Source organism: Astyanax mexicanus, chromosome 7 (genome assembly GCF_023375975.1).
Source record: "Astyanax mexicanus isolate ESR-SI-001 chromosome 7, AstMex3_surface, whole genome shotgun sequence".
NCBI classification, from domain to species: Eukaryota; Metazoa; Chordata; class Actinopteri; order Characiformes; family Acestrorhamphidae; genus Astyanax; species Astyanax mexicanus.
This window is the reverse complement of record NC_064414.1, coordinates 42,096,626-42,109,676: the sequence shown is the minus strand read 5'-3', so window position 1 is coordinate 42,109,676 and position 13,051 is coordinate 42,096,626. Positions and strand designations below refer to the sequence as shown.

Genomic DNA, 13,051 nt, shown 5'->3' with positions numbered 1-13,051 from the left:
TCAGAAAAACGTCTGGATTAGAAAAAGCGCCGTGTCTATGTCAACCCGTAAATTAGTATTCATGGACTCACCCACCTTGGCTTGGGGCCACCCACAGACAGAGCTAATGCCGGGCTGCAGCAGAGCCGACACTGTCTCATCAGTTAAAGAGCCTACATCTCTGTTTACACCAGATAGTTAGCGGTAAAACTCTTGTGTGAGTAACTATAGGTTAAGATCGGATCTCCGGTGGATTCCACGTTTTACCAAGACCTTAAATATGCACTAGGGAGGCATGGTTTGACAAGGTAGCAGAACTGGAGAGAACAGGCACCGTTCGTACCAGATTTTATGGGGGCAGGTAGGCATTTAAAAGGATGGAATGAGACATTTAAGCACTCAACACTCAGTGGCAAGCTCTGTAACTTTACCAGTTTTAAAGCAACCTTGTGGCTGAATTATTGTGGTTCCTAAACGCATCCAACTTTCCGTAATACCACTCTGATTGTGGAATATCTAGGAGGCATAAATAAAACTCAGTTATCTATTTAGAACCATCTATTTGTTTTTTTTACACCTGTTGCAATGTACTTATAGATAACACCTGAATTCAACGATCAAGAGAGGTGTCCCAACAATTTTGTCCATAAAGTACAGTAAACATTACTACTGAGAGAGAGTACTAAGGTTTGCTAAGCTCAGGCCTACAGTAGCTAGCTTTTCTCTCACCTGTATTCCATTGTGTATGAAGCCCCGGCGATGACGTGCTGGCCTTAAATGTGGGTACTCCTCTGTGCTGGTCACTTTGATCCCCCAAATGCTCTTCCAGGCCTCATACAGCTGGCTATGCACGGGATACACCCCAGAGTGATGTGGTGCTACAGCATATCCCATATTTGTGGGGATGCCATGCTCCTAAAGTAGGCAAGCAAAGTAAACAGCTATTAGGAATATGAAAAGCAACATAAAGCCACATTAACAAAATCAACAACTGTGTCAACAGGAAAACAATGGTCTGGGCTGTAGTGATTATCCACATACAACAAGGTACTGTAACAAGTAAGTATTAAGCTATTGTTAAAGACAATAAACTCATGTTCCTTTAATTCTGGCTTTCTATGCAAGCCATTCAAAGAATTTTGCCTTTGGATATCAGACGAAGGATTCAATGGCTTACAAACCTGGCAGCTTGTTTAATTGGAGGTTTTTGTTCTTTTTTGTTGCGCTCATAATTATGCCAATGGGAATATTTCCCAGTGTTGTTAACAAGACAACCAAGCAGACAAGAACATTTTATTTCGTTTTTAGATTTAGATCTTTTTCGAAAACAAATCCAAACCAAAAATAAATACATTTTTGGGTGACAACAACAGGCATCTGCAGACAGACACTGCACAGAGCATGTGTTATTTTCTCAGTTTGTTAACATATAATGAACGAATACAAACAAAACCCATGTCCATATACATTGTGGACACTCTTTCTAATTAATACATTCAGCTATTTTAAGTTGCACTCATTGCTGACACAGATGAGCATGTGAAAATGCTCATAAACACAGCTAATCCAGTAACTTGAAAAGTACTGCCATTAGAATAGGGCTCTGGAGCAGACTAACATGATGCATAATGCCAGGTTTAGGCCAATTTATGCTTCTGCATCAAACCTATGGTGTGTGTGTGTGTGTGTGGCCTACACTGTAGCCTGATGCATAACTACGAATTGTGTGTGATATTCCGGGCTTTGTGGTGAAATTGCAGAGCGACACGTACACAGCAGTGCACAAGTATAAAAGCTCACAAAGGCATGGGCCACTTTTACAGGCTACATCGTAGACTCTGCATTGACTCAAAGGTGCTTCCCTCCAGTACTTTTTATGGAGGAGTTTGGTAGTTTAAGATGTGGCTCCAAAAAAAAGTTACTCCAACAAAAACGGGATAAACTTCTTCTTAATAACCTTGATTTCACAAGAAACAATGAACGAGCAGGTGTCCCAATATTTTCGTCCATACAGAATATCTATAAGTTACTTATCAGCTACATCACACTACATGAAACTTCAACTCATTATTTTAAACTGGGAGGTTAATTCCAAGTCACCACATGGGGGCGACACAAACACACGCAAAGGAAAAAGTTGGTGTAGTTCCCTTCGCCTCTGCAAACTCTTGGGGTCCAAGGCATTTCTCTCTCTCCCTCTGCGTGACCCAATCCGAGGACGTCCTTGCTAAGGAGAGCCGTTTGCAGGCTCATTAAGCTCTGATGAAGGCGCTTTGTCTTCCTCGTTGACCAGCGCAGTAGAGAGAGAGCATGTCAGTGTCTGGTGTGAGGAAGGGATGTGACAGAAGGATTAGGGAGCGGAGGGGCGGCCTGGTTTGTATTCACAGCAGACTCCTGCTCTGTCTGCCTGCCTGTGGGCCATATCCCACTCCAGCAGACACCATTACACCAGGGTGCGCTCAATTTCAACAGGAGAATCTCACTGCCCTCCCAGGAGCTCGGATAAACTAAGTCAAGGGCAAAAAGGGGATTCTACTGGGGGAGTGAAATGATACAGGCATCAAAACAAAATACAAGCACGGACGGTGCAATGATGCATACATCTAAATCTCATTCAGATATAACTGCACTATTGACAATAAAAAAAGAACAGCTAGAAAGCACCATAGGTAAAACAGCAAACAAGAATGATGTTCATGAAGGGGCACAAAGGAAGTTGCTGCATAGTGGAGTGAACATCACACGTTAAGGTTGCTTTACTAGGCCTGGAGGCTTTGTGATTTTTAATGCAACAATGAATTTAAAGGTGTATAAATACATTTTTACAAGATGAGCAGCACCTCACAACCTCAAGCTGAGGAACGCTGGGTGATGCAAATCAACTGAACAAGCGTTGAGAAAAAAAGGTTTATGTTTGGAATGACCAAGCCAAAGTTCTAATGTCTGTGCACATAATGCATCCCAGAAATATGTAATGTTCCAAAATGTTTTTATATATTTTGCAATATTGTGCAACTACACACAGCTTTAGTTAAGGGGTTAATTTTGTTTTAGCCTGCTCTATCAATGCTTAATCAATGTCATTAAATGCACTCATTGTACATTTGAACAGTACAATTAGTTTACTTAGCTTGTGTTTCTCTGTAACTGTCACGTAGATAATCACACCACACAAGCAATGAATTAAAAAATCTAGGTAATTACTCTTTTTACTTCTTCCAATAGTAAAGAGCAATAAACAACTACTAATGGACAAAATAGAGATTTACAGTATAAGAATAATAATAGGCAGAAAGTGAGCTGTATGTTAATAATCTAACCACTGTGGGACATACCACCACCCCAACCTCCTACAATGGCATTAACACATCCAACCACAGAACACCACAGCTGTATCAAAAGTGTAGCCAACATATAACATAGTAAACTCTTTAAAATTAAGGTGTATTAATCTGTACTGAATCGGTCAACCAAACATTCATCAAAATTCCAGATAATACCAGACACATAAAAGGAGGGTTGAATATTTAACTTAAACACATTTGCAATACTACTTCCAGGGTTTTCTTCATTATGGCGAGGCTTTAATCCCGATTGCCCAATCTGGACTTTGAGTCTTTCTCTTGTGCCGTCACTAACCTGAGCAAAGAGCTTGTTGAGCCTCATCTGCTCAGAGAGCACACTGACGTTGTGGAAGAGGTGCGGCTGCATGTGACTCCACATGTGAGGAAACCACCAGAACTCCTCCTTGTGCTGCAGCAACATGTCATCCCCCTCATCCTCCTCCTCAGTACCTGTCCATACAGACACACAAAAGGTTAGAAGTCAAGGTTTACCCTCAGCAAATACAAAGCAATAATTTATTCAAGGTTAACTTTCTTAAACAGTTACCTGCGTGGTAGAACTTTCCAGAGAATCCAAGGTTGAAGGTAAAGTTAGGAACTAGTGTTCGTAGTTTAGTTTGTGTGTTGAGCAAAGACTTAAAAAAAAAGAAGAAAAAATGTGATTAATACTTTAATTTACTTTCATTACTTTACATTAAAGGACTATTAACAACATGATCAGGATGTATCAACAGATATTAAGGAAACATGCTTAGTTTAAGCACTGACAGCTCTTGCCATTTCAGACAGTATTACTTTTTTTACTGTTTAGTGAATCACGGAAATCTGTGTGGGATGTAGCCCATCGCCATTCCCCCAGTCCCACTAGCATAGCAGAGATGAGCCTTTTGGACACTGAATTGTATATGTTCACTGATTAGCTACAAAGAATGACTTGTCATTGCTTGATCCTGAGTGCCAGATGGATGTGACAATTCAAGTTGTCTGGGCATTTAACTTTCCTCGATCCACAGTGTCGTGTGTGTATGAGGAATATGTCATAAAATATGTCATAGATTTCTCCCTACAGTGGACAAAACAGTGAGTGGCAATGATTGTGGCTGACAGCATCTGGCTAGAATCGTCCATGTGAACAGACAGGCGACTCTGACAGCAATCACATCCACATTCAGTGCAGGAGCCACACACACATATCCCACAAGTCAGTGCTGCTTTCTTTAGCTTCCACAGGACAAGGCAAAAATCATTGGACATCAAAACTAATTCCTTTTCCATGAAAGCTGGGATGTCATTGTAAAATGTTTCCTAACTATTGTAGAGACATTTCCTGAAGTAGAGTTACCATCATCTCCTTACATAACTGTAGTGAAACTATCAATCAATAGATGGCAATGTGGAGCTAAGACAGCTCCTATCAGGGAAGGGCATTTCAGCACTTTGGGCAGATGAACAGACGAAGAGAAGAGAACATAAAATATGCATTTGCATTCATATTTCCTCTGCCTGCAGGCGGCAGGTCAGAAAACGTGTACTCAAGACAGCAACAGCCTTGCATCGATCTTAGCGAGGCCCTTTAAAAAGGGTGAGAGAAAAAAAAAAGAAAAAAGAGAGAGAGACATTTATATAAGTTGCATAGCTGTGCAAACGACCCGAGCTGTGAGGCTTAAAGCGCGAAACGACCCTGCCATTTAGCTCCCTCAAATCTCCGGAGTGAAATGTGAGGATAAATGAATAACAGCAGCGAGCTGGCACAAATCAGACAACAGGGAGAGATACCTACTGCCACACCACAGATCACACACAAACGCTGAGCGATAGCCACTACGGCATCACAAATCACTCCGTGCTGTGCACCAGAAAGAGAGACAGAGAGCGAGAGACACTGCTGCATGGAAGGATAAGAGATGCCATCACACACTGATTTAAGAGCCACCGGTGGGTGTCCTTGAGCGTGCGCGAATCCGCTGTTTGCTCTGCCTTGAGTGTGTTTGCTCAGTGTGTCTGTGTAATCCCCCAATTTGTGTGGCAATCTTGGTTCTAGTCGAGATCAGCGGGCGCTCTGTGGGGTTGAGAGAAAGGTGGTGCTGCACTGAATATATTTGTTTTGAAAGTACTTTTGACTTTGACACACCGACACCTACACTTTTAATAAAAGTTTGCCAGCTGCTCCGGCAGATCATTAAGAATTTAGAGCAGTGAAAATATTTGATCGAGCTAAGAAATGAATCATAAATTCATCCCCAAGTTATTAAATGAGGCGCAATCTCTTAAACTGCTAAAAGCAAGAGCTGAGGCATGTAGCTTATTACAGACATGATTAGCTGCCTCAGAAACTCATTGTCTTAACTACTCGAAAATCTGGTACAACACAATCCTCAGGGTACAGAATAGAGTTACAGTGAGGTGAGGAGGAGGAAGTGAGAACAGAGGAGAGAGAGAGAGAGAAAGAGGTGAGAGAGAAACCCTAAGAGATGAAGCAGGTTATCTGCAGGTACAAGGAAATTTCATTTAGACTACGAGCACACAAATGCAATATAATGTTCCCACACTTCCTAAATGTTTTAAGCAATATTTTGAACAAACATAAATTAACGGTTTTGCCCAAACAAAACTGGAATTGTTCGTAAACTGAAAAAAGGGTCCCGTGCAAAATGGGGAGTCATTCAACCCCCATGCCTACAACAATAAACATTACAATACATTTAGCACAGGCATTTATCCAAAGCCACTTACAAATAAAGAGGTACATAAGCAATTAAAAAAAAAACATTTAGCAGGGCCTGAAAGAGGCCAGAAGGTTAATAGTGGGATAAAGGAACAAAGGAGAAGGAGGAGCAGGGTTTGAGGTTAGAAGTGGTTTGTTTGTTAGAGCTCTGTCTTTAGGAGTTTATTAAAGGTAGAAAGGGAAGCTCCTGCTTTGGTAGCTGAAGGAAGCTTGTTTCATCATCAGGAAACTAGAGAGGAAAACAGTGAAATTTGGCAAAGCACTCACTGGAGGAGAGCTGCGGCTGGGGGGTGACATAAGCCTTTAGGAGTAAGTGCAAGTAGGAGGGAGTCTGCTCCATCTCCACCTTATAGGCAATCGTGAGGAGCTCAATGTGCTCAATTTGCAGTTGGGTGAGATGTGCCTGTTTAGGTTGGTTGAAAACCAGGCAAACTGCTGCATTCTGGACCAAACATACCTGAAATTAATGACTTTTGGATTTGCAGACAAAAGAGTATGCAAAAGAAAGCAAGAGACAGAACAGAGAATGAAAGTCTGTGAAAGAGACAATACAGAAGAGACAACAGAAAACGAGAGAGTGAAAAAGCAAGTAATAGATTGACACGTGAGAGAATGAGAGAGAGAGAAAGGGAGAGAAAAGGCACAAAGCAGAGTGCAACAGGAGTGAGCGAGGCAGAGTGCAATGTGAATGGAGTGAGCAAGGGTATGAGAGAGAAAAAGAAAGAAAGGGCCAATAGAACCTGTGGACCCAAGGGCCAGAGGTCAGAGCCCAGCCTGTCACCATGGCAACCCCATCCGTCTCTACAGACACTGGACAGAGTTGGAGCAGAATCAAATTTTCTCAATTCGTACACTGGGTTATACTGTGCAGAGTGTGGTAAACATTAAAATGTCTCATAGTCTCCTTATAAAACCTCCATGCATTGAAACTCTGAAGGTCTTTCCTTACAGCTCACACAAATATGTATGGGTTAATAAGGCCACTAAAGGACCACACAAATATACATATATGACTAACATTAGATAGATGAGGACCTGAACATCATAAGCTTAAATTCCTGCCAACTTTAATAAGCCACGATAGAATATTTGGGATAACTGACTGGACTGTGCTGGCATCTACAAGCTGGATATAGAGGAAGAGAATGCCTGTACTGGCTACAGGAATAGGAGGACAGTGCAGACATCTCCAGGCTAGCTACAAAAGAAGAGCAGGCTGTGCTGGTTATAAAAGAAGAGCAGGACTGTGCTGCCAACTACAGACTAGCTATTAAGGATGAGCAGGACTGTGTTGGTATCTACAGATCTACAGACTAGCTATAAAAGAAGAGCAGGCTGTGCTGGTTATAAAAGAAGAGCAGGACTGTGCTGGCAACTACAGGCTAGCTATAAAAGAAGAGCAGGCTGTGCTGGTTATAAAAGAAGAGCAGGACTGTGCTGGCAACTACAGGCTAGCTGTATAAATGAAAAGCTGGATTGTTTTGTTCCTCTAGTGAGCCTCAGATACTGTCACTTTCCTGCTATGTTTCACCAGCCAGCTTATAGATACTTGTAGATACCACAGTTTTGCTTTAGCTCTCTATAGCCACCAGTACAGGCCAGCACAGAGAAGCAGGATTGTGTACAGGAAGAGCAGGGCCTTGCTGGCTTTCACAGGCTGGTTGTGGAGGAAAGCAAGACTGTGCTGCTCTCGACAGTCTGGCTGTGGAGTAACAGCAGCACCACACTGGTAAATGTTTTCCTTCACACTGATTTCAGTTTAGTTTTCTCATTAACGGTGGAATTGAAATTTAAATTGGGTTGGCCAGTCCCAGGTCACTGTTAAAGAATCACATTTTACACAGTGAGAAAATACAGCTACAGATAGGCAGCTGCAACTGTAGAAAAATGTCTTTCCCAGATGTCTAAAAGTGCAGAAACATGATAAATTTGAATTCTGTGCTAGACTGGAGGACTACACAACACACCCCTTAGGCAAGTGTGACAGCTTGTGCTGGGGGATCAAATTTAGGAAATGGACATGAGGAAACCATTATCCTTCCTCTGATTAACTAACCCTTATCCCTATAGGGCTGAGTACAGCTGACACTTCCAGCTCTCCTGAAATCTCCAGCTACAGCTGACCCGTCAAGAAGTTTTGACTGCAGCGTCAACTTCAGCAATTTCAGAGTAAATCCGCACTGGCGCTGAGCTTCCCATGAGCTGCCAGGCGGTACACACTGCGTATTATTATACACCATCTTCTGGAGGACTAAAAAAAGGCATTCACACTAAGCATGTCCTATATACACACACAAAAGCACCAGCTGGAACCAAAACAATTAATTAAGCAGTTTTGTTTGGAAAGGGAAGAGTATAATGACTTCAAAAGCCATTCTGTCAATGTGTGTGCGTCATATTGGCATTCAGAGTGTATGTGTGAAGTGTGAGCGAGTGGGTGGAAATCAGCTTTAGTGCTTAAGAGTCACTGCTGAGGCAGCACACGCAGTGAGAACAGACACGATTAGGCCTCCATTAGACAGGCTTGTTTGTGGCCGCTATACAGCACCACTGCTGTGGCGATGATTACTTGAGGTGCACTGGTCATGAATTTTTATACAAGATTCCAACTCAAGTTCTGATTTCTTTGCAGCCAAACATGCCGACAGCCTATCTTGGGCAAAGTTATTCTGTTTGTGAAGCAACGGGAAAGCAAAGATAATAACACTGTTTATTTGCTCTGCGTGGAGAGCTTGCACTTTGCAGGATAAATAAACACACTGATACGAGTGGGTAGGTCCAACACAAGCATGGGTGCGCGCACACAGCATTGAAATGCAGCTTGAGTTTATTTGACACACTCATTTTATGAACACAGATCAGCCACATTAAAATAACTGACCAACAGTGGGTCAGAGTTTTCTCTGACAAAAAATATGGTGAAAATGTGAAAATATGACACACCCTCATCAATGTTATATTTACATGTTTATTGAAGCATCTTACTGAGCTCACTAGTGAAAGCCTTTCTTGAAGAGTACAGAAAACTACTCCAACAAAAGCAGGATAAACTCTTTGTAATACCCCTAATTTAAAAAGAAAATGATTAAGCATGTGTCCCAATACTTTTGTCCATATAGTCTATAGAGTCTGACCAATATAACTGTGCCAAGCAGTTAGGATTATTAAATACCCCAAAGCTGAGACAGAGCAAAAACATGAACAATCTGGGGTCCCTGAAGTCTGGATTGGCAAACGCTGGATTACAGCCCACAAGCTTCAAGCTGAGAGCAGGTGGCAGGGCAAACATAATTTAGATTGATCCCAGTTAATGAAACGGAACATGAAACATGAAAACAGGTGTAGCACTGTTTTCCCTCACCCGCTTCATCTCCCTAATAAATACTAATTACTTCTGAGGACACGTTCATTCATAACTGCTTTCAATTTTCTTCACTATGAAATAGTATGAAATGGAATGGACAATTCCTGTCATATTCCATGAGTTTCAAACTCTTCAGTCTTACTGTCTTTCTGGGTTCTTAACATGAGAAAAAATAGATTTTGCTAAGATATTCAGTCCAATGATCAGGAATCGTCCTTCATTAATTATAAAAAAGCTAAGTCACATTTTGGTTAGGTCTTAAAATATAAAGTGAAAAGCTCTTAAAATATATCACAAAAACTCTTTGCAAAATTTCCTAAAATAATTTCCAGCAGCAGAAACAAGAATGTTTAGATTAGTAGGACAGGAACTAGTTTTATGTTCCATGACTCTGTGTTAATCTGTGTAGATTAACATACAGCGCTCATTTAACTTTTAAAGGATTTTTTTTTTTAAAGAATTACAGTTTTTATAAGCGGGAGGTCGCAGGTTCGAACCCCTGCTCATGCAGCTTTGCAATCAGCTACTGGTTCTCAGAGAGAACAAAATTGGCCTTGCTTTTTCCGGGTGGGTAGATGGCGCTCTCTCCCCATCACGGTTGTGAGGCGTCTGTGAGCGGATGAATCGGAGCCTAGCCGATGTGCTTTCCTCCGAGCGCGCTAGCAGCTCAGGCAATAATTTATCCGCAGCTGCTCGAAAAAAAAGGCGTGACTAACTTCACGTGTCGGAGGAGGCGTGTGCTCGTCTGCATCCTCCTAGGATCGCAGGTGCCACTGGTGATGGGGACGCACAAAGGGGTGGGACAATTGGATAGCCAAATTGGGAGAAAATGAGGAAAAATCAGAAATAAAATTATATATATATATATATAAAAACTGTTTACTGTTTGTTGACCTGCTGATTAGAAGGACACTCTTGTTCCTTACTACAGTCGCTTATTTATAAAAATAGACCAGAAACTAGATGTTCACTGATAGTGTGCCTTATAATATGGTGCCCCTTGTAGTGCGTAAAATACGGCAATACTTTATGATTAATTTACCTAATGCTATCCTATGACTTTTGACATGCCAGTGTACAGGCCTGCACAGAGGATAAAACACTTCAGTTAAATACCTGGACAGTGTTTGGGGGTTTACTGATTAAGGGAGGATATACAGAGTAGTGCCCAAAGGTTTTAGGCAAGTGTTTTTCCTCAACAGCACTTAAATTCATAACACATACAAAAATAATAATATAATAGTGTTTTTTTATGCTTGCCATAGTATTTCCAAGCTCTCATCACAGGAGTCTTACATAATTCATAGTGATTATTCAGGTTTGGTAATTCAGTGGCTAGTGATGTTAAATCAGGTAAGCAGGTAATAGAATTTAACACTTTCACAAACGCCGGGAGTGTCCATGAGAAACCTGGAAATTCGCTCATTATTATCGACCATTTTTTTTTTTTTTTTTAATTAAGAAAATTACCCATGCTTAGGTATGTAAAACATGTCCTGCACATTTACTGTATGAAAAAAGCTCCCCGTAATTTCCACTAGAGCAGAATCCAGCAGTGAAAGCGTGAATTTCACTCCTCTCCTCTCTGGCACTAAGCACTTAGCAACCACACTGTATGTTTACACATTGTTGTCACATTCATCAGGGCTAAGCCACTTAAGTCTTCTGTTAGGCATGGAGCTACGTCAGACAGAGCTTCAGACGGCATCGTGATTGAGCGTACACTCTGCAGACGCAGTGAACACAGATATGCTCTGCGAGATTCTCTTGCACAGCGGGCTGCCTGGATAATGGCTTGCTGATGTCTCCAGCACTTCTCACTCTTCTCACTCATCTCCTGCACTTTTAAATATGCTAGAACACAAACCAGTCTGCTATTTTCCTGAACTGCATAGCTTCAACAGACAATTTAAATTTCACAGTGTCTTCTCTCATATCACCTGTAGTTAACTGTAGGAGATCGGAGAATAACATTTCATTGGCAAGATTGAGGTTCTGGAAAACTGTGGGGAACGTGGGGAAGGATTTGTATCGCTGGTAGAAACAGTTCTGTTTCTCAGTATTCACAGACACTTTTAAGCTGCAAATACTTCACACATTCTTAATCTAAAAGCAAATATACATACATGTGTCCGTAAGCCTGAGGGACTGTAGAAAGCATCCTGAGCACCTGCATTACCGTCTGGTTTGGGAATTGCAACACCTCAGACCGCAAGACCCTACAGCGGATAGTGCGGACAGCTGAGAAAATCATTGGAGTCTCTCTTCCCTCCATCGCCGAGATCTACACCACACGCTGCATCCGCAAAGCCACCAGCATTGTGGACGACCCCACCCATCCCTCACACGGACTCTACTAGACTCTGCAACAGCTTCATCCACCAGGCAGTCAGACTTCTCAACGCACAGAGACAGAACTGAACCCTCACCCCACCCACCACTCACTCAACACACTCACACAAAACTAAACTGTACACCCCCCCCACCCTTTACACTCACAAGAACTGAACTTCACCCACACACACACCCAGTCAGCACACAGAGGCTGACATGACTTTGCTGCACTCTAAAAAAACTATAAACTCTACCTCAGTAACTGCTGTGATTATATATGTTCTATATGTTACAGTATGTCACACATCTCTGCACCTTATCCCCACTATACACTTATTATACCGTATCGGTACTGCACTGTCCTGTCTTTAAATTGTCTCGTCCTTTGTATTTATTGTATTTATTGTTATTTAGTGTTATAATTGTATAATTTTATGTTGCACTGTCGTCACTCCTGCACTTTATGTTGTCTATTGCTTGTTGTTCTATGTTGCACCATGGTTCCGGAGGAACGTAATTTCATCACACTGTGTACCTGTACTCAGATGTAATGACAATAAAAGCCTCTTGACTTGACTTGACTTGACTTGATCCTTGGCTACCCTTGCCAACAAGCAGCAGACAAAACTCTAGAATATTTTACTCGAATGCACATCTTTCTAAGACAAACCACCTCTGTCCAGTAATCCACTGTATTGATTTGACATTTCCAGCAGATTGATCTCTATATGACCTGAAATCAATAAACACCCTTTAGACAGTATAATAACTAGAGACCTTTACAACAGTTCTGCAGGATTTGTTTCAACCTAAGCATCTTCTGCATGTGCAGCACAGTGGTGCCAACCTAGTCAAACTTAATTGATGTTGGCTAATTAACTGGCTGATTGACTCGAGCAAGCCCTCATCACAGTGTAGAGTGGAATACATGCAATTCAACAGCAAGCTCTTTATTTTTGCTGAAGTAACAACTTCCTCTCACTCTCCTCCATTGTCTCAACATATTACATTCAACACGACATCTCTGTCGTCTGTGCAAATGCCTAATTAATTAACCTATTATTTCTCATTAAAAGACATTAATTTGCTTTGATTCGTTTGAGAGAGAAGGACCTCTAGGCGATGTCTCTCTTAGCATAAAACACGCTGATGCGGTTCAAGTGCGTGCTCCACGTCCTGCAGCGGGCGACAACAGGCCCTTAAGGATTTTGCAGACGGCAGTGTGGTTTGCATTTTTGTGAATGGCTAAAATAACGATCTCCTTTGTCTGATAATGAGGTCTGAGGGATTTCTACAAGTGCAGCA

At 41.7% G+C, this 13,051-nt stretch overlaps 1 protein-coding gene across 6 annotated transcripts in view; it reads right to left on the bottom strand.

Annotated features, from left to right (window-relative positions):
* The window catches only part of ndst2a (N-deacetylase/N-sulfotransferase (heparan glucosaminyl) 2a), a 156,623-nt gene that overhangs the window by 9,682 nt on the left and 133,890 nt on the right, over positions 1-13,051 (bottom strand). For all 6 annotated transcript variants that reach the window (XR_002651899.2, XM_049481106.1, XM_007258718.4 and 3 more), the window contains 3 exons: positions 3,871-3,958; positions 3,619-3,773; positions 709-894 (listed from right to left, as the gene is read on the bottom strand). Coding sequence is in view for 5 of the 6 variants with exons in the window: in XM_049481106.1 (XP_049337063.1) it covers positions 709-894; positions 3,619-3,773; positions 3,871-3,958 (429 nt within the window). In the remaining variant the exon portion in view is untranslated. The remainder of the gene's footprint in view (positions 1-708; positions 895-3,618; positions 3,774-3,870; positions 3,959-13,051) is intronic.